We start from the raw sequence: 21,746 nt of genomic DNA on the forward strand, positions 1-21,746 counted from the left end.
CCCGCGGGGGGGGGGGGGGGGGTTCCAGCAGGGGCATATGTGACCAGTGGAATCTGGAAATTTGTTATTGCTTTCTTAAAAATCAATTTTTTTATTATTTATTATTTATTATTATTATTATTATTATTATTATTATTATTATTTTTGAAAACTACCATATAAGTGCAAAGGCACATGGCCTTTTTCTCTTTCTAGAATCTCTGTCAATTTTACTATCTCATTTCTGATAATTAGATTCCACAGGTCTATTGCGCTAAAGAAGTCATCTGTTGTCTGTTTTCTTGTATAAAATGCTGTCATCTTTTGTCTTATGTTATTGCTTATTATATTGATTCTGAGGAAGAAAAATATTCAACTTAGAGGGAATTTTTTGCTTTATTCAAGGAGGTTTACAGAGTTTCTTCAATTAGAAGCAAGAAAGTACCTTTTTCAGTGTTTTAACAAGGGGTTCAGCGTGCCTTTTTGGTGTTTCAATTCATACTGTTCCAAGTTTTTACAAGTGAATTTTGAATAGAAAGTTCCTTTCTTGAAAAATTCCTTGCGTTCTCAATATATATATGTATTAAAAAGATATGATTTTGATACCTGATATTGAATTATCATTAAGTCATATGAATGTCAGAAACTTTGAACCATTGGACACTTAGTTGAAGCATTGAACAAGAGAGAAAGGAGTATTGAGAGAGAGGGAAAATGAAAAGAAAATAATGGGGTCCATGTTTCCAAGGCTACATTTCACATGATACAGAGAAAGGAGGGCCCAAAAGCACCTCAACGAAACAAGATGGAAGCATTCCTTCACATGACTTAGTCATGGAGTTTTGCCTCTTAAGCCCATGAGTGACAACTCGAAATTAGAGCATTTGACTCCTTTAATCCAGGTTACTTGAGTATTCAGATTTTTTGCGAAGTCCAGTGGTGCCCCCACTGAATCAGCCTCCTAGCTACACCACTGTATGCCTCCTTTTGGCATATTACTAATGATATTATGAATTGTCAAAAAAATCACCGAAAATCAGGGAAAGCAATCATTGCCATCTCTAAAGCTTCTCATTCCTCTTTAAGGAGAGAAAAATTAAGCAGCCGACATGAAAAGTCCATTAGCTTGAGTTATCGATATAATTGTTTCAAAGATAGGTAAATGTTGAATTCCCATATCAGTTTATCATAACTTCAATAGTTGAAGAAAATTTAAGTATCTTTAGATATTCATTAAACTAATCTAAAAGAAGAATTTCTTATATAACAGCTGGTGCCATGATCAAAGCATGTTCCCTAGTCCTACAGATAATTTTTCCATTTTTCCCAAGTTTCTTCCTCACTCCCCTTACTTTTCCTTCTGTTCTTCTGGATAAAATCAGAGTTATGAATTGATAAGCGAAAGAGAAGAAAAAAAATTGAGGACGAGTAGTCCTCCAAAAAGAAAACAGAAGTGCACAAACAAATAAATTTATTTCATTCATTAATTTACACAAAAACAAACTTTATTGTTCGCACGCAGGGAGGGAGGGAGAGAGATCTTCATAAACACCGAGACTTCCACAGAGAACCACTGGCCATTAAAGAAAAAGAACGCTAAGAAAATGTATTATTTATGGAGCACCATTCACAGAGGAACAGTAATTATATTGTCCAGTTCTTTAAACATAATTTTCCATTGCCCATATCATATCATCTAATTCTTATTTAGGCCAAATATAATAACTCCTTTTAAATGCATTTTATAGGTTATACAATTCTTCATTCCATCACCTTGTGGCACCTCTATCAACAGCCTAGCATCAGACTTATCTACTAATAATAAGACACGATAACATACTGTCCTACGCCAAGGCCCATGAGAACTGTAACTATTGTTTTCTATAATCACCACATGATGCTTTGTATATAATTATTTAGAACTTGATATTTGTTGAAAATAGAAAAAATTACAAATTCAGAATATGTAAAGTGAAATCCAGTGATAAGACTGTTTGTTCATGTTGGATGCAATATATAATGAGAAAACATGCCAAACGAATGGAGGTTAGGGTATGTCATCAATAACTATAGAGGTTCTAGTTCATAAAAGTGACGCAATCTCAGTAAAGAAATTATGAGCAAACCAAAATAACATGGATTTTTGTGGCAGTAAAGGATAGTTGTTTGGATGTTACGGTAGTTGCAACAATGGACCAAATGGAAATGTGGAAAAGGATTCATGTAGCCAATCCCCAATTTATAGGCAATTAGACCTTTGTTTCAAGACCTTTGTCGATATTAGTAGTAACTCAAGTGATTGGAGACAATGATTTAAAAATAGAGGTACAATTAAAGGTCATCAAGAATGAATATGATGCACTGCACAAGTCATTTATCTTATTTCAAGATTGATGGATGTATCTATCATAGAAAGAAGTAAAACTTGAACATGACTGGCATTGATTTAAAGATAGAATATTACAGAATTAATAAAAGTGTTATGGTCAGTGTTTAATGGGGAAAAAGTAATAAAGAAACTTCTATTCCAAATAAAAACCGCCAACAACGAACACCTATATGTTGGTATTACAATAAGCTCGTGTCAAGATTCTACTCTAATCTTTATCTTTTCTTTAGTCATTAATAACCTTACAAAATATATCCTATATGAAGTCCTTTATTTTAGTTGATGAGTCTGGAAAAGGAATAAATCATAGTTTTAAAACACTGGAGCAACCGAAGAGTTTGGAGTTAATTAAAACTAAGTAAGAATGCATAGAATTGCTTTAGTCATAGAAGGAATGAAGATGACATTATAATAAAAATAGATGAGCATATTGTCCTAAAGAGTGATTCTCATTAGATTAGAATGTCACGAATTGGAAACAATTAATGCATAAAATTAGCATGAGTTAGACAAAATCAAAATCAAGAAACTATACAAAAGTTCTACGGGACTGATTTGATGCAGAGATTGTCAAATCAACTATACTTTACGGTATTGGCTTTTAGGCCGCTAACGGACAAAATTTCAGAAGATTATTGTGGGGAAACATAAAGATGTTAAGATAAATGTACAGTCATACCAGAAAAGATAAAAAACGAGAAATAAAAAATGGGATAGAGAGGAAGAGGTTTATTAAATGCTCATGATGAGCATGCAATAAAGTTACTAGTTCAGGATAATCCCCCTTTTGTCAAGTTTAAGGTATAAAACCAGTACACTATTTGGACATTATCACGGGCTTTCTAATGCTGGAATAGAAGAAATACAAAGTAGATCACCTGGTAGGATGACAAAAGAATCAAAGAAGTCTATCAAAGTAAAAGGAAGCAACCTAATTTAAAAACAGCCTAGTGCAGAATTTTAAAGTTTTTGCCTTCGTGAACTCTCCTCATTCAATCTTTATGGACTCCAAAAACCTTTAATATCTTTTCACGCTTTTCACTCACCTTTATATTTAGAATTTAATGAGTGTCATAGTCATTGTTCACTTACTCATGACTAACCATTGTGACATGTAATAGTGGTTCTTTCCACAAAGCCACCCGTGCATAAGAATGGAGTTATTTGACAACATAGGGTGCATTAGAAAGATAAGTTTTCTAGAATAAAGAAAGGGATCTGTTACTAGAATATTGTGATCAAGCTGAAAGTAGGCAACCAAGGAAAAAAAAAACCAAACTTTAAGTATGAGAACTCATAAAAGCCAAGTGTCCTACTGTTTTTTATCATCCCACATGTAACAAATGGCCTCTTATACCCAATTATACTTTAAAATGATGGGACAAACTATAATTCTTTCATGAAAATGGTGAATAAACAGCTACAGAATCAAGCCCATTTCGATTCTTTCCACAACTACTCTGACCAACCAAGCTTTAAGACCCAAAGAAGGGGCTCTCTTAACTAAAAATAACCATCGAAAACAATTATATATTTCCACCACGTTCTCGGAATTAATCTACAAAATTCTCAATATTCTTATACTATCACTTTCAATCATAGCCCATTCGTCCTGTAGCATTAAATTTCACATAAACGAAAAGCACATATTCTGTATGCACAAACCTAAGAGCAGAAAATAACTGGGTTCATTCCAGGTCAACTGCCGAAAATAGGAATTAAAATAAACGAAAAAAGTCACTTCATAACTTTTAACACATCTGAGACATCACAAAATCACCACATAACAAAACCCAACTTTAAGAAGATGGAGAAAAGGCCAAAATACACACACACACACACACACAGAGTAACTTAACAACTAAATCGAAGGAAAATTTACCACAGATCTTAATGGGAGCCTCAAGCTCAAGAAGATTAGGCTGTTGCAAGAAAATCTCTTTAGACTGCAAACAAAGCTGCTTGATCTCTGACTCTGAGAGCTGCACTTGCTTTCCCGGCTTCCCTTTAACCTCAAGCAAACGGTTGATTATAGAATCAAGAGCAGCAGAATCCATTTTTTTCCTTCTTTCATAGAAAGAAAAAGAAACTAAAAGTTGCAGTTTTCTTGACCCTCTGCGTAATCGAACATAAGGGTTTGTGGGTTCTTGGAGTGTTTTTAATGAGATTTATGGGGTAGCCCTTTTTTCCGTGGGAATTTTAGCTATAGTTAAGAAATGGCATTTTGGGTTACAATCGGGCGCGTGCGGGATGTGGAAGGATTCTCAAAATACTTTTTTTTTTCTTTCTTTTCAATCACATATTTTTCATTAAAATAATATTACACATAAATCAAAATTTTTCCTTTTTCTTTATTAACACATTATCCATTAATCTACCATTTTAAAATTCATTTTTCTTAAAAATAAGTGTCAAACACCCTTATAATCAATCTTTTGAGAATTAACCCGATCATTGACCCAAAAACATTAAAGAGTCAACAGTTAAAACTTAAAAGGTGAAATCGAGGTCGAATCGAAATTAACCTAAAATTTAAAATATTAAATAGATAAATATATTATTACATTAAAAAATTTATTAATTAAAACAAAATTTAATATATATTATTTAATATTTATTATCTAGGTAGGTATTTAGTTATAGTAAATGGGCAAAAAGTAGGTCTGGACGTGGTTTGGTTTGAGTTGGTTTCGACCTCAACCAAAAACCAAACCAAAGTAGTCGGTTTGAGTGAAATTAAAATCAAAACCAACCCACTCTAACTCTTAAATCGAACCAACCCAAACCACTTCGATTCGGTTCGGTTTGGTTTGGTTTCTGGGTTTGAACTTTTAAATAACATTGCATTGTAACTTATAAAGAATGGACAGCAAACAATGAAGAAGAAATCAATAATTCGGATTCAAAATTACCCCAATTCAAGAAAGAGGAGGAATACAAAATTATAAATTACAAAGGTTTAACAAACTACAAATTACAAATTCGGAATTACAAAGTGACGCTATATATTATTCCCATAGAAAAATAATATAAGATTTAGGCACCAGAGGACGGAAAGCTGCGACTCGTAGAGGCTTAAATGCAGCAGCGATTTCAAGCAGAGCAGCGGTCAGGTTGTGGTGTCGAGAATCAGAGATGGAACCTGGAAGTAACTTGTGAGATAATTTTTGGATTGCAACGTGAGAGATTGGATTCTGGAGAGGAATGAGGAATTGAGGCTCGATTGGAGACTTGGAGAGATTTAGGGTTAGTGGATTACCATGTTTATTTTGACTCCTACAGTCCTATTCCGTTTGTGAGTCCCCCTTCTTTCTCTTTTTTCCCCTAAAAAATGTTTAAATCTATAGCGGGTTGGGCAGTTAACCATAAATTTTGGTATTCAAACCATGGACTGTTTAAATCTGTAGCGGGTTGGGCGGTTAACCATCGGTTTTGGTATTCAAACCATAGACCAGACCAAACCAACATGGTTTTGTCTACAAAAAACCAAATCATTTGACTGCTCTAAACCAAACCAAACCGAATTGGCTCCGTTTGGCGGTTTTTTTGCCCAGGCCTAACAAAAAGTGTTATAGTCCATATGTATATGCCCCTATTAAAATATGCATATACAGAGCCACAAGGTTCCAAATTTTCTTCTTTATGTTTCCGTCGTCTCGACGTCTATGCGTTTTCGCTGTCTTCTATCCCACATTCACATGAATAAAGATGTATATATTTTATATCTACATATCAGACAACGTTTCTCTTCTTTGTTGTGCTCTAATTTTTTTAGCAAAATTTCAAGTGTGGAACCAGGAAAACCATAGCCGATTCACTGGTTTTCAGTTTCAGCCGAACGATTTTCGAGTTTTACACCAATTTTCTAACAACGAATTTCTACAGTACAATCAGACTAGATTTCGATCCGATTTTCAATTCTGTCCGTCGGCCTGATTCGATTTTGAGAACATTTTTTATAACATTGAGCCTATGTAAAATCACTATTAGTCTATTATGCCCCTGGTTTGATTCTCATTCTCCTTCTTATTTTTTTTTCTCTCTTATTTTCAATCTCACAGTCTTTCATAAAATAATATTACATGCAAATAAAAAAAAATTCATTCTTTTTCAATAACACATTTTAAAAAAAAAACACTATAAAATTTGAAAAAAAAAAAAGAGAGGGGCCAAACGGAGGCTATATTACATTAGCGGTGGAATTCAATAGTACAACGGGGAGTAGATTGCCATTAACATGAATTAAAAATTCAAAAACTATAAATTGATTGTGTCTCTCTCTCTTTGTTCGATTAGTAAAATTACAAATTTACATAGGATTCGAATGAATAGACTATTTGTCCACCAATTATGCTTATTAGAGTTCGACAAGAGGAAAGAAATAGAAGTAAAAAACATACCTAGTGAACGAACAGACGAATGAATGAGCAAATATAAAAAAGCTTTCTTTTGTGATTATCAAAGAAAACCTCATAGCCTTGGTGATTAATTTTAAAAGAGCTATTAACTTATGTATAAAATAATAATTTACTAAATTATAGTGCATTTATAATTCTATAGTCTACTAAACTAACTATTTAAATAAGCATTAATCAACTAAATATATATTATAAAACCAATAACTTAAAATTATTTTACTGTTATAAAATAGAGAGAAAAAGAGAAGAAAACATAGAAGTCAAATACATTTGTGTGAAGCTATGAAAGAATTGTGCTACAATAAATATAATAGTCATAGTAACTAAGGTTATAGGAGTATAATTGTTAGTCACTGATAAACATAATAAACATATAATTTGCAAAATCCCCCCTTTATCAACTCATTACATAATACATGTCTCATTAAAAACTTGTTTCATAAAAATTTAGTAGGACAAGAAGGTCAAACGAAGGAAAAAAATAGTATAATTATTTTTGGAATAATAAAAATAAATGACGTCTCATTAAAACCTTAACAGAGAAATTTAGTCGTATAAACCCTAAGAGAAGGAGAAAGAATACAGCTACTTCCTCTAATATTGATCATTGAAAATTTTGAGTTGACACATTTCTATCTTGCATACCATTTTTCTTGAATGTAAACGTCGATAATGCTTTTAAGAATAAGTAAACTATATTACTAGTTGAGCAAATTTGTTGAACATCGATATCATCGGTCCTCTGAAATTTATAAAAATTTAAGAGACATGTATGCTTTGCCGTGTCTCCTTTGATATAGCTTTTTTTTAAGTTATGCAATACAAGATGTATTATCTTCATGCAATATTGTTAGACTATCTTTTATTGAAATTAATCTACATAATCCTTGGATATGATGGGTTATATTCGTCAGTCATACACATTCTCGACTTGCCCATGGATTGTAATAATTTCATAATTATTAATTTAAGATGTTGTTGTCAAGTTTGCTTACGGATCTTCGTGATGTAACTATTCCACTACGTATAAATACATATCCTATTTGGAATGTAACTTTATGTAGATCAAAGAGATAACATGCATATTCATATCCCACTAAAGAATATCTTAATTTTTTGGAATAAAATAATCACATATCAATAGTACCTCTGAAGTAACGAAAAATGCGTCTAATATCATTTCAATATCTTGAGTGTGTAAAGAGCTATATCTTGTAAGGAGATTTACAACAAAAAATGTATCTAGTCTAGTAAAATTTGCAAGATATGTTAATATCCTTAGTTGTGCTAAGATATGTTTCCTTATAATTATTTACAGGTCTTTGTATCTATTTGTATATACAAATATTACATTTTTCAAGTATTCGAACTACAAATTTAAATACTTTTCATTTCTCTAAATAATTCAACTGTCTGTATCGCTTCTTCTCATTTTGATCAATCAATTCTACGTTGACAATTTTTAATGAATTGTAGTTTAGGATCCTCATTTTGCATGATTCAAGAATTACGATAAAAATAAAATATTGTCTATAACAATGTCATTATGTTTTCATAATTTATGAGATAATATATAATTTGTTGAAATCCCATTATTTCTAGATATTTTGTGGTTCTTTAGGAACCATATCATCAATATTTAATTGATCAAATTTTTTTAATATTACTTCTTTTGACCTTTTTGATTAGTTTTTATTTCATTCTTTTCTCTTTCGAGATATAGAGTTTTTGACATTAACTAATCGATCACACTTTTAACGTATTTAAGATTCATATTCTATAGCAAATTACGGTACAAGGACATTAATTTTTGCTGGAGTATCTTCTCTTGGTATATATGACTTCCTACACTTTTCTTGTGTCAACAAAGATATTAGAAAATGATTTTTTTCAACCTCTTTGTGAGTATCAAAGTGAGATCGAATTTATAATGTGGTGTAAAATGATTATTACAACCCAAACCAAACAACTCAAATCTTCTTCAATGTCACCACCAATGTGTTTTGTAATGTTGAGCTTAGATTTGTGCCGCACTGGATCATGTACTTTTATCCACGAGAATGATAATGGATATATCGAGAAATGAATCTGTCGAAGGCTACCAAGAATTTAGCCGAAGATATGAATATCTCACACTTGGTTCCCTCTCTATGCTTTCTACTTTTGTTTCGTCAAGTCTACGTGAAAAAAGTAAATACACATATAATTATAGAGCTAAAATCATTTGAATTCCAAATTAAAAATCAATGACAAGTGATATGACTAGATGTACAAAGTGACTACAAGATTAAATCTAATCATTGAATTTAATCTATGGTCCACAATTATACCAAACTAGCACAATCATTGCCAAACACTCAAATCATGTGTATTTACCTGTTTTACTTGGACTTGGTGAAATAAAAAAGAGAGAGCATAAAGAGAAAATCGAGTAGGAGAGTTTCATATCTCCAAAGAAATTCTTGGTAGCCTCCGACAGATTCTTTTCTCAGTATATGAATTACCATTTTCGTGGATGACTGTGCATGATCCAACGCAGTAAGTGTTACAAATGGTATCAAAGCTTAAACTAGAAGTAAAAAGTGTTACAGGAACCAAAAAAATTAGATTGGAAGTTGAAGGGGTTCAAATTTTGTAAAAAACAGGTTTACTTGAAACTTTAAACCCATTTTTGGAAGATCTATTCACCTAGTGGACAAATGGCGACCCTCACCAAACTCCAAATGATGAGCATAAGTTGTTTGGTACCACACGTGAGATATACGCGCCGGTGGGGAGGCAACGTGTGGGCACATGCGCAGCAAACAGAGGTCACGTGTGAGGGCGCGTATAAAGGAATTCGATGATGGTGAAAAAAGACAGTTTGTTTCTTGAGCAACTTCTGACCTCCTAGTGGTGTTAGATTTTAGTTTGGTGCATTATGGAAGCAGATATAGCCTTAAGCATAAAGGTGAAGTGGAGAAACCTTTTTCATTAGCTGCTCAAGGGTGTTTTTGGGATTGTAGAAGTTGTTGGATAACTTAGGATAGTTAGTGGAGGCCCTAAATTGTTAAAGACTTACATTCCTCCTTAAAATACTAACTGACATATTAATTCACTTGATTTGTGCATTCTAACACCCTCTCAAATTTACAAATGAGATATTGTGTTATTTGCTATCATATTTTATTTAACTCTTGTAATGTTGCCTATGTGTTGTTATGATATCATCGCTTGTGCCATCTTAAAAAGTAATTTATACATAAATTGGTTTGAGCTTACGTTTGTGTGTGAGTAAATTCGTTAAGTAAATTTTTTTTCGAAATCATTATTTTGCTACCATGGCATCTCGAGTTGAATTGTCGGAATTCAATGATAAGAGAGATTATTCCATTTGGAAGCAAAAAATGAAAGTTATTTTAATCCAACAAAGAGTTTCTAAAGCTCTTGACGATTCGAAAAAATATCCTAATGCATTAAAAGCTAAATTGGATTAAATTGTTAAGATAAAAAAATCGCACATAGTTTAAGTGTATTGCATTTATCCAATATAAGGCTACCAAAGAGTTGTGAGAAGCACTTGACAAGTTATTTTTGGAAAAATCTCTTCCAAATAAGATATATTTACTTTAAAAACTTTTCAGTTTTAAGTTGGACCTAGAATAGGAACTTGAATCCAATTTGGGTGACTTTAATAGTCTTGTCAAGTGATTGGCCTACAATGATAAGAAATTTGATGATGAATATCCAGTGGTTATAGCTTTGAATGCTACGTTCGAATCCTATAAATATGTTTGGAATGCTATCACGTATGCTAGGGATACTTTGACCTAAGATATTATGACTAATGCTTTGAGAGCTAAGGAGCTAGAGCTTAAAAAAGAGTTGAGGAGTAGCTCAAGAGAAGAGATTTTGTTTGTTAGAAGGGAGAATAAGACAAAGGAGAACATCTTTTAAAGTAAGAACGACATAGAGAAATCGAAGGGTAGGTCTAAGTCTAGATATAAAAGTGGTAAGAAATGCTTAGATTGTGGTAAGTGAGGGTATTTCAAGAAAGAGTTTAATGACCTTAAGAAGAAACTGTGACAGCAGCAGAGTGATGATTGGAATTTTGACATTGATGTAGATGGTGCTTGTGATAACATATATGTAATAAATGTTTCTATTATTGATTTTGACGCTGAGTGGATTTTAGACTTAGGTGTCATTGTTCACATGTGTCCTATTAAGTTTAGGTTCTAAAACTATAGAAATGTGAATCCAAAAGGTATACTTGGGGACAACCATACACAATATGGAAGGAATAGTTGATATTCCTACGAGGATGCATGATGGCAATATCAGACCCCTTAGAGGTGTTAGGTATGTCCTGGCCTGACATGAATCTTATTTTCTTAGGCACTCTAGAAGAAGAAGGCTATAAGTTCAGATCTCATGTTGGTACTTGAAAGATTTGTAAAGTGTCTCTAGTGGTTATGAAAGGTTCCAAGAGAAATGGGTTGTATGTCCTTCAAGGTAAAACTTTAGGTAGCAAACAGTCATCATTATCTTTAGTCTATGAAGGTAGATCAAACCCAAACATAAGATGATTGGAAACATTAGGAACAAGGGGTCAAAATATTAATAACCAGAATTTACTTGGTAAGGATAGTGTTACACATTTAAGCTTTTTCGAGATGTGTGTTCTAGGAAAGTCACACAAGTTAGCTTTGGGAGAGGTGAACACAACATTAAGAGACCATTGAACTACATTCATGCAGATTTGTGTGGTCCAAAAAAAAAAATCCACACATACAGGGAACGGATTTTTTTCAGTCCATTGTTGATGACAATCAAGGAAAGTTTGGGCATATCTTCTTAAATCCAAATCTGAAATTTTAAATAATTTTAAGCTCTGGTTTACCTTAGTTGAAAGTTAAATGGAATCTCTCGGGACGGACTATGGTTTAGAGTTGTCTAATGGTTTTTGGGGAGAAGTTGTTTGTACTGCTACCGATTTGATAAATAGGTTACTTTCTAGTTATGTTAAATTTCAAGACTCCCAAAGAGTTGTTGTTTGAAAAAATTCAAGATTTGATACACATTAGAGTATTTGGTTGTGTGGCTTATGCACATCAGGTTGGAGTAAATTAGACCCTGGGGTTACTAAGCTATTATGTTAGGTTATCCAGAGGGAGTTAAAGCATATAAAATGTGGGTTCTAGGTGTAAATGACATTAAGATTATTAACAATAGAGATGTGAAGTTTAATGAACATGATGCCTGCTTTACAAACATAGACAATCGGAACAAAAAGATCGAGGAAGGAAAATTTTCTACCAAAAAGAAGATGGAGTTTGAGGTGAAGAGATTAGATGATAATACAGATGAAATCCAACTTCAAGAAGAATCTGATCAAGAATCAGTGCTCTTTAACACAAGATTTTGAGTCTCGCGTGTAGAACAACCTGAACTTGAAATTCCTGAAACTTTTGTCTCTAATCAAGAAACAACTTCACGTACTAATCTGGATGATTACCAATTACTGAGGGATCGGGAGAGAAGACAAGTGAGACTCAATTTGAAATATGTTTCTTCAAATTTGATAGAATTTGTCTTAGTTTTAGGTGAAGCTTTAGAATTAATTTAACTAGCATCATTTGAGGAAGCGGTTAACTGTAAAATTCTAAAAATTGGAAAAATGCTATGAGAGAGGAGATCTAATCTCTGAACAAAAATGAGACTTTGAAGTTTGTTGAAAAACCAAAGAATCAAAAGGCAATCCATTGTAAATGGATCTACAAGTTTAAAAAAATGAGTAGGACCTAAAGACCATTTAACATATAAAACTACATTAGTTGAGAAAGGATTACTTAGATAGAGATGAAAGAATATAATGAGGTTTTATTACCTGATTATGAAGTATAAAACTATCATGTTGGTCTTAACCTTAGTTGTCCAGTATGATTGAGAGTTGGAGCAACTAGACGTTAAGATGGCCTTTCTTATGGGGAGCTTGATGGATTGATTTACATGTCTGAACCTCAAGGGTTCGAGGTGAGGGAAAAATCTGAAATTGTGTGCTTACTTAAAAAGTACTTGTATGGTCTTAACAAAGTCCTAGGCAATGATATAAAAGATTTAATACTTATGTGTCTAAAATTGATTTTAAGATGGGTGAATTTGATGCATGTCTATATTTTAATAACTTTAAGTAGGCTATGAAGTTTTTTTTATTGTTATATGTGGATAATATGTTGCTTGCTAGCTCTACTAAAGCTGAAATCATAAAGATGAAAACATTTTAAAATCAAAATTTAACATGAAAGACTTAGGAGAGCAATAAAAATTCTTGACATGATTATTAAAAGGAATAGAGTTGATAATAGGATGACTATTAATTAAGAGTCTTATGTAGATAAAGTGATAACTATATTTGGTATGATATTTGCTAAGTTTGTTAATCTACCATTAGCTACATACATGAATTTGTCACCTACAATATGTCCTAAAACTGAAGAAGAAATGCATGAAATGAGTATTGTTCCTTATGTAAGGCCATTGGGTATGTGAAGTATTCTATGATTACCACGAGACCGGACCTTGCATATGTAGTTAGTTTCTCGAGTAAGTTTATGTCTAATCTAGATAAGCCTCATTGGAATTCACTTAAATGACTGTTAAGATACCTAGTTGGAACTTTAAAAAGGGGATTGGATTTTAAAAATGAAAGTGAAAAATTAGAATTTAAAGGATATGTAGATTCTAACTTTGCAGGGGATAAAGATCCGAGGAAATCTACCCCTTCTTATTTCTTCACTTTAGGTGATAATTGGACCATTTGAAAATCACACCTGCAATCTATAGTTACACTCTCCAACACGGAAGCAGAAATATGTTGTATTAACTGAAGCTGTTGTTGAAAGACTTTCTATGTGAATTAAATTTCTTGAATGATAATGTTATGATTTTTATTGATAGTCAAAGTTCATTGATGTTGTGCAAAAGTCATGTTTATTATGAACGTTCTAATCATATTGAGGTGAAGTATCACTTCACTATGGAGAAGTTAGCTTTTGGTGATTTTATTTTGCTTAAAATTGTAACTGATGATAACTCTGCAAATGTTGGAACAAAAGTACTTTTGGTTGGTAAATTCATCAAACGTTTATCAATATTGAGTATTGATAAACGTTAAATGTTGTGCTGGTACCAAGCTGGAGTGAGTGATCATGAACAAGACAATACTAATGGATACCACTTGTAATCAGAGAATTTGGTAGTGGATTATATTTTATCCAATGTGAACATTTGTGTGGTAGATCACTTAGATCCACTTGGTACATGATTATTGGCCTTGAGTGTTTGGAAAGGATTGTGTGCTAGTTTGGTATAATTGTGGACTATAGATTAAATCCGACTGGATTTAATTTTGTGGTCACTTTCTAGATCTAGTCATATCACTTGTCATCGATTTTGAATTTTGAATTCAAATGGTTTGGGCTCTATAATTATATGTGTATTCACTTATTTTCATTTCGATTTGGCAAAACTAGAAGAAAGTATAGAGAGAGAACCAGGCGAGAAAGGTTCATATCTTTGACAATATTCTTGTTGGCCTTTGGCGGATTCTTTTCTCGGTATATTCATTGCTATTTTCATGGACGATGGTGCATGATCCAATGTGGCATTTGAGCTCAACATTACAAAACACATTGGCGGTGTGGTTGAAGAAGATTTTAGTCGATTGGTTCGGGTTTTGTATACTCTGATAATTTATTTTCCGTATTGTAGTTGTAACAATTATACACTACATTATGAATTCTACAAAATTCGAATACAATATCTTTTTTGACTCAAATTCATGAATCATAATGTGCATGACATTTCTCATTTTAATTGTATCTTTAAGAAAATTTTTAATAGAGAATTCAAGTGTCATAAACATGGAAGATCTCCTCACAATGCATTTGTTCATCCGTAATAAGAATTTTGTATTAAAAATTAGTTAATAATTGTCTTTTCAAATAATATTCAAGATATGCATACACATTTATTTGAGTGGTCTTTGCTTTGATAAAATTTTAATTTTTAAGCCAAAATCCAAACACCATCGAAATTGAAGATTCGAAGATCTAAAAAGACCATAAATAAAATATAATTGGCTCAAACTCCCCTAATGTTTACCCGTTTTGTGAAGTTTTTCATAACCTTTCATTTCGAGACAAAATCCCCTAAATCATCGACCTTGTGGAATACAACGTTTTCTTCCTCTTTTCCTTTATTTATTTATTTATTATTATTTTTTAAATAAAGAATTTTTGGAATAAAATAAAGAATTAATTACATCCATAACTTCAATTTTTTTAGTGCAAACAAATGCTAATTAAATTTAAAAATAAAAAAATTTCTTTCTTCAGCAGCAGCAGCACCACCATACTATCAACCTGCCACACCACACCACACCACCCCAACCTTGACACCAAGGGCGGAGCCCAATTAGGTCCAGTGCAGGCAAATGCCCGCACTGAACCTTTGGGCCACCAATCACACAAGCCTAGAATTTTTTTTTTTTTTTTAACTCTCCAAATGTCTTGGTCGAGCAAGAAGCGAAGCCCATTAATTTACCCAATACATAAACCATTTGAAGTTTAACATTCAATCCATTCGATTTCATCCATCCACAGATCCACTCCGCCTCCTCGTTCGCCGCCTACTCCCAGTCCCGGTGTTGTCTCCGTCTCCTCCTCCCCTACTTTTTCGTCCTTGTTTGCTGACCTTGCCGCTGATGACCTGGTGAGAGAACTGGTAGATTTGCTGTAACGTATTCTCAATCTGCAGCTTCAAGAAAGCTTTCGGAGCCAGTTTGGGGTTGTTTGATAGATTTTGCTACGACCAGAATCTGGTAGACTTTTGAAATGGGGAGGGTGAAAGGGTTGTTTGGTGGGTTTTTCGGGTGAGATTTTCGGCATTCATCTTCAAGGAAGAGAGATCCTAAGATTGAAGAAGCTGTGAGAATTAGAGCGAAGAGAACGAGGAAAGTTGGTGTTGAAATTTTGTGTCTATGGGCTAGTGAAAATTGGGAAAGCTTTTGAATTTGGGAGAATTACAATTTAGCCCTGGTGTGTATCATTGTGTTAAACTTTTACAATTAGCCCTGGTGTGTATCATTGTCCTCAAAACCTGTAGTACATTATATTGTCTTGTTTAAAAAATGTAAAGCTTGTTAGGAGAATTGCAATTTTGTACTCAAAGAAATCCACATTTGTATATTATTTTTTCAATTAATGTTGGTTACTTCATTTTCTGTGTGTGGAAATTGTTAGTTACAGGAAGTTTTGATGCAACTACTGCTATTTGGGAACCTGGTGGTGAATGTGGTGATTATGAATGTGTTTCCACTCTAGAGGTATAATGTCATTTTCAAATTCCATATCAAACTGTTAAAGGGAGAGGGCAAATTCTCCCTTTTCTCTCTTTATTTATTTAAAGGGAGAGGGAAAATTCATCATTTTATAAGGCTTATGGAGAAAATTGACGAAAATATTGTATTCGCGTGGTTGACATGATTTAGGAGGATTTTGCATTAAAACGAAAGGTTATGAAGTTTCCAACAAGACAAATAAACGTTAGGGCTATTGTGCAATTACCCATAACTATATAATTATTCCATGTTTGATGTTTGGGAATAACTGCTAATTCCAGCAAGAGTCGAAGTCCTTTCCTGTGAAAAGATTCCTCCGCAACAACTCTCTACCCAATTAATTCAGGAAAATTACCTCAAATAATTGGACACATCCTCCGAAAAGATGAGAGGCTGGGGCAGGAATGAATCAAATTACAGAAATCCATGTCTAACAATGCATCAGCCATGGGCTTCTTTACTGGTTCATGGCATCAAGCGCATTGAAGGAAGATCCTGGCCCGCCCCTATCAGAGGTACTTTTATACTTGATAATTTCTGAAACCCATAAATTTTTTCTTGTTTTTGCTCTGTTCTTTTATCTTTTTGGATGAAATCTAATTTGTCTGTGAGAACGGTGCTAAACCCTAGGGGTCGTTGACCGAATCTTTTTTCAGAGGCAATAATTTTTATTTTTTTATACTTCATCTTGTAATCTTTGTTCGAGGAGTAAATGATTTACTTGATAATCAATTTATAAATCCATTTTTCGTTGGTGACAGGTTTGAGTTTAGTGAGTATTAATGAAACATGTCTTGGAGCACTATGACTAGGGGAATTTCCTGGTCTATACTATGTTTTACTTTCATAGATCATTGAATGGTGGAATAGCAACTGTTTGGATAAATTCCTCCCTTTGCCGCTAGGTAATAGCAGCCGTAAAACGAATTGGTTACTAACCAATCACGGAAGTTGATTAATAACTGTTTGCAATCCCCAATACTATATTATGGTCAATAAGTCATTTTTATGTTTTTTCTATTGCTATTTATCAATCAAGGATAAGTTTTTTGCATAAAGTATATACATAGGAGTGTCAACACCCCTGGGTGGGGCCCACCTCATGTGAGTCCCACTCCTTGTGAGGGGTGTGGACATGAGGTGGGCCCCACCCCATGTGAAGGGGTGTGGACACTCTTATGTACCCAAATTATGTACACCAAGCACTGTGGACATGAGGTGGGCCCCACCCCATGTGAAGGGGTGTGGACACTCTTATGTACCCAAACTATGTACACCAAGCACAACACATCAAACAAATCCTGTTTATGAACCTTCTGTTTCTAATCAATGAAATGGTCTGGTTCTAAAATCAGTCTTACTTGGACTATGTGGAAAGTAGATAGCTTTTCCCACTTTTATAACTGGTTCATCTTAAGTATTCAACTAATTACTTAGAGATTTTGATGTAAATCTAAATTAAGTCTAAACGACTTTTCAATGTATCAATGTGATTGTAGTAAAATAAAACTTTTCCAGTTTTAAGTTAAATCACGATTCAAAACTAACTTCAGAAAAGTATGTTTAATTATATTAACATATTATATAGTTGATCAACATGGCTCATGCTTTATTTGACTTTACTTCTTTATGGTTTTGTTATGATATGTTTGATAGATTGATTCATTAATTAAATGAATATTGCGATCATGTACTTGGAGATATGGTGATTGTATTATCCAGTAATTGGTTAATTGGTTATGTTATATTATTAAAATTATGGATCTCTGAGTAGCTATTGTGATATCTGAGGTAGTACCCTGATCGGTAGAACTAAGTACTATATCTACAATCATGCCCTTGTTTGATCAGATATCATTTTACTTTCACTGGTAGAGAGTTTGAGCCTAATATTGGAAAATGTTCTCTATCTTCTATTCATAGCCATATGTCATGGACTATATGCTTTGTGTTAAATATGTTAATTTGTACTTTGAATTAATTTTTACTTTGAATCCTTTTAATTCCACGTCCCTTTTTGGCACATGTTTATAATCTGTTTATAATCGATCAAATTACTTTTTATCCACACATTTCATGAACCCACAACTACTGCCCATTTATTCACCAATCAAATTTATATATTTATAGTTTAAACCAATTATAAACAACGCTTAAACATGTTCTGGACATTGTGATATCTGTGTTAAAATCATATCAGGATGTTCATTGGCTCTTCTAGTCGTCATGGACTCCAGTTGTTTATACATTCACTTTATTTGATTATTTAATGTATTAACTTCATTGGGCCCGTTTCCCTGTTTGCTTTTGTTAAAAGTTTCAAAATTTTATCAAATGAAAATCACACACGAGGTGAACATTGTCGATCAATAGTAGATACTTACCCAACTCAATGTGAAAATTCTTCCATTTGTCGGGAGTAGTTGGTATGGACTGGAATACCAAATAAATAAATTACTACAAGAGGTCAGAATCTCTGAAACTAGTTCAGTAATCCGTTGGCTGCCCTCCTGTTGCTTTCTTTTAATGTTGCCATGCAATGAAATTTGCTGCAAAATGTGATATTTTCTGGGATTATCTTCCATCCAAGAGAACTTTTCTGGTTAACTAGATGGGTCCAGTGAATGCCTTCATCGATGTTCTCTGAACTGTTTTTTGTCAGACTATCCTACGGTGGAGTTTTATTAATGCTAAAAATATAAAATCATTTGAAGGTTCAATGCTTTGCCTTCAAATTTGGAGAAAGTTTTTATGGCTACATTCATTCATGTCTGATTGGTGGTTTGCATATCAGCCACTACTGCAATTAATATCGTTGCCAAGGCATTTGGCTTCACATATTTAAAATGTGCATTGGGTGCATTACAGTCTTCTTTTGTTTGCTCATGTCTGATCATGCATGTCCCGTTGCACACTCGCAATTTAAGAACAGGTTTATTTATATTTGATTTTTCTTCTACTTTTTATTTATGCTATGTTAACATGGATTAACTAGGTTGTAAACAAATGTTGTGAATGGATTTTCCAGTAGATGTAGTTCTAGATCAAATGAAGTGGCAAAAAGTGATTTGATACATAGTAGATGCCTAATTAATTGGGAATAATGCTTTTATTTGATTTTTTAATATTATGTAGGTCGACTCTGGATTCATGCTGCTAGTAAGGTCCCAGAACCAGACACAATCAAGGCGATGGAGGACTTCTATAGAGAAATCTACACAGTGAATGGAGTAACACATATGGAGTTTCCTGAGCACTACCCAGTGTCCAGACTTCTAGGTATAAAAGTTAACTTTTACTCTGTGATTAATGATCAAATCCTTCTCCCCTGCCCCTTTATAGATCATGTGCATATGTGAGTTAAGAAGAGAAGCCGAAGAGGTGAACTTCTGTTGTGAAATGTCAATTTTACTTGTTAATTTGAAAGTATTTTGTTGACCCCTATTTGACAACAATTAATAAGAGAATTTTTATATATTTGTATATATATTTTGGGGGGCGGTGGGCCGGGGGGTGGAATGAGTTCTTGAGTAGTGATTTTTAGAGAATGTGTGGTTAAAGCAGAAAAAAGTTTTGGGTTTACATGCAAAATATTTTATTGTGGGAATGTGTTTGACAAGGAGTTTTAAAAAAAAAAAAAAAGAGAAAAAAAATGAGTTTTGTTTTAATAGTTATCAAACAGGGGCATGGTTGGGTTGGATTTTTCACTGTCAAAATCGGAATATTTTTTTGATGGATGTGTTGTGATTGTTATTGGTCACCCTTTATCATGTGCAGGCAGAACTTTCGAGCCACGTCATGATCTTTTTCTCATTTCAAATGACCTAATGCATAATTATCCGTGATATTATGAATGTGTATCATATTTTGGTCCCCTTATTTAGAGAAATGTATATTCTGTCTTGTTCACATTTGAAATAATACTTAATTCGTTATTTTCATTTTTTCTGCGTGCGTTTGGAAGTATTTACATTGTGGACACTTTGCAATTCGGATTAAATGACTTTACTAAGTCTGCTATAAAATATTTCATCTGACATTTATTAATTTTTTCTGTGACATCAATCTTCACAGGTTGCGTTGAAATAGTTGGTTGTGTTACATGTGAAGAGCTAGTAAGCTGGGATGCCATTCCTGAAGGGGTTAACTCCTAAAATCTCAAGCATCTTGTACTTTTAAGCTATATGACGTGGATACTGCTGTAATTTGTTCACGTTGATTTGCATATTTTCTACTCACATAATTCAAGTTCTTTTGCTTACAGGTGAGACTAGAAGGGCAAACAGCTTTTGTTTGGCTTTGTGAGCAACCACAGGTTTTACCATCCTCATATATATGATTACGACTATTGTTTGGTTCTATTACATCATGTAATCTGGGCCCGATATAAATATCTCGGTTTTACATCCAAGAAAAATAATTATCCTTTTTTACTTGATGCAGAAACTTATAGTACCATTTGAGATGCGAGGATACCAAGGAGTTTATAATTTGGAAAGGAAGGTATGAGGGGAAACCAATGTCATGTATTCTATTGGAGGCTGGAATTTATTTCTTAGTTATCAGGAAAACCTAACGTTGATTTGCTCTTGTTGTGTAGATATATGAATCAGCAGTTAGAGGTCTCACTTCTATTAGCTCTCCATTACCGGTTAAATTTCCTCTTCCGAATCCACGAGATCATTTTTCCTTGAAACCTGGATCACTTGCTTCTTATTCCAGTGGCTCAAGCTCATCGAAAATGGGAAAATCACCTGCATTGCAAGCAGCTATAGATGGTGCTCGAGCAGCTGCAACACAATTTACTAAGAATAACAGTTCTGAGCCTGCTGCACTTACCATTGAAGGCAGTGGTAAGGCTGTATCCTCCCGAGCAAAGTAGGAGTCCAATGAGAAGGTTCGAAGGCACATTAATTAATTGCCTGAGTTATGATGCAACCAGTGGCACGCAAAGTAGAATTTTAGTTTTTATTCGATAAATAGTAAGCTATAAAAGCTGTGTGGATGTGATATATCATCTTGGGTTTCCACCTCAAGCGTGATCCTAATGGTAGTTTACATATGTTATATATCTGTTTGAGCCACATTATTATAAAAATGATAATGAAAAATATAACCGTTTTGGGCTCCACACAAGAGATAAAAAATCAAATATAGTGTCTCGATGTGATGGATAATGGTCATATTTTTCATTTTAATGAGGAAATAATGAGATTCAAACACGGCCGTTTGTTCATTGTGACAAGATTTCGTGTATGTATAATGTGCATTTTATCAGCAGAAGTGAACCATTAATTCTTTTCTTGATAAAAGAATTATAAACGATGTCAACCAAATATTCTGACTTTGAGCTATTACCATTTGATTTGGTCGAGCTTAAAAGCACCACGAAGTCGCAAGAGCATGATGTGCTGCACAAGACACATCTTATGGTGTTGAGAAATTAAGAAGACTCTTATCATGTTATCGAGATATCAAGAAAATTGGATACTATACATCAATATTAATTTAATAAAAATTTCATAGTTAAGAAAATTGTATGGCAGCATGGACAGGAAAAATCTGAAGTCTTGAGTCA

General features: G+C 33.4%; 2 protein-coding genes across 2 annotated transcripts in view; one reads left to right on the forward strand and one right to left on the reverse strand.

Moving 5' to 3' along the window:
* LOC111381963 (serine/threonine-protein phosphatase PP1 isozyme 3-like) overlaps positions 1-4,609 on the reverse strand; it is a 7,983-nt gene extending 3,374 nt beyond the window's left edge. Inside the window, exon 1 of the mRNA XM_023005806.1 lies at positions 4,251-4,609. Coding sequence (XP_022861574.1) covers positions 4,251-4,425 — 175 coding nt within the window. The 5' untranslated portion in view covers positions 4,426-4,609. The remainder of the gene's footprint in view (positions 1-4,250) is intronic.
* An 11,814-nt stretch (positions 4,610-16,423) lies between these two features.
* On the forward strand, positions 16,424-21,404 carry LOC111381964 (activating signal cointegrator 1). Its single transcript, XM_023005808.1, has 6 exons — positions 16,424-16,683; positions 19,304-19,447; positions 20,243-20,310; positions 20,433-20,483; positions 20,612-20,671; positions 20,769-21,404. Exons 1-6 carry the CDS (start codon positions 16,554-16,556, stop codon positions 21,048-21,050), a joined length of 735 nt encoding a protein of 244 aa, XP_022861576.1. The 5' UTR covers positions 16,424-16,553; the 3' UTR covers positions 21,051-21,404.
* The last annotated feature ends 342 nt before the right edge of the window (positions 21,405-21,746 follow it).

Source organism: Olea europaea, unplaced genomic scaffold, assembly GCF_002742605.1.
Source record: "Olea europaea var. sylvestris unplaced genomic scaffold, O_europaea_v1 scaffold2410, whole genome shotgun sequence".
Lineage (NCBI taxonomy): Eukaryota > Viridiplantae > Streptophyta > Magnoliopsida > Lamiales > Oleaceae > Olea > Olea europaea.

Bases quoted from the DNA above. Each gene is read 5' to 3' on its own strand.
- LOC111381964 (XM_023005808.1), top strand. From the start codon at position 16,554: ATGAGAGGCTGGGGCAGGAATGAATCAAATTACAGAAATCCATGTCTA. The intron at 19,448-20,242 runs GTATAAAAGTTA...CAATCTTCACAG, and splicing joins CCCAGTGTCCAGACTTCTAG to GTTGCGTTGAAATAGTTGGT. The intron at 20,311-20,432 runs GTTAACTCCTAA...TTTTGCTTACAG, and splicing joins GGGATGCCATTCCTGAAGGG to GTGAGACTAGAAGGGCAAAC.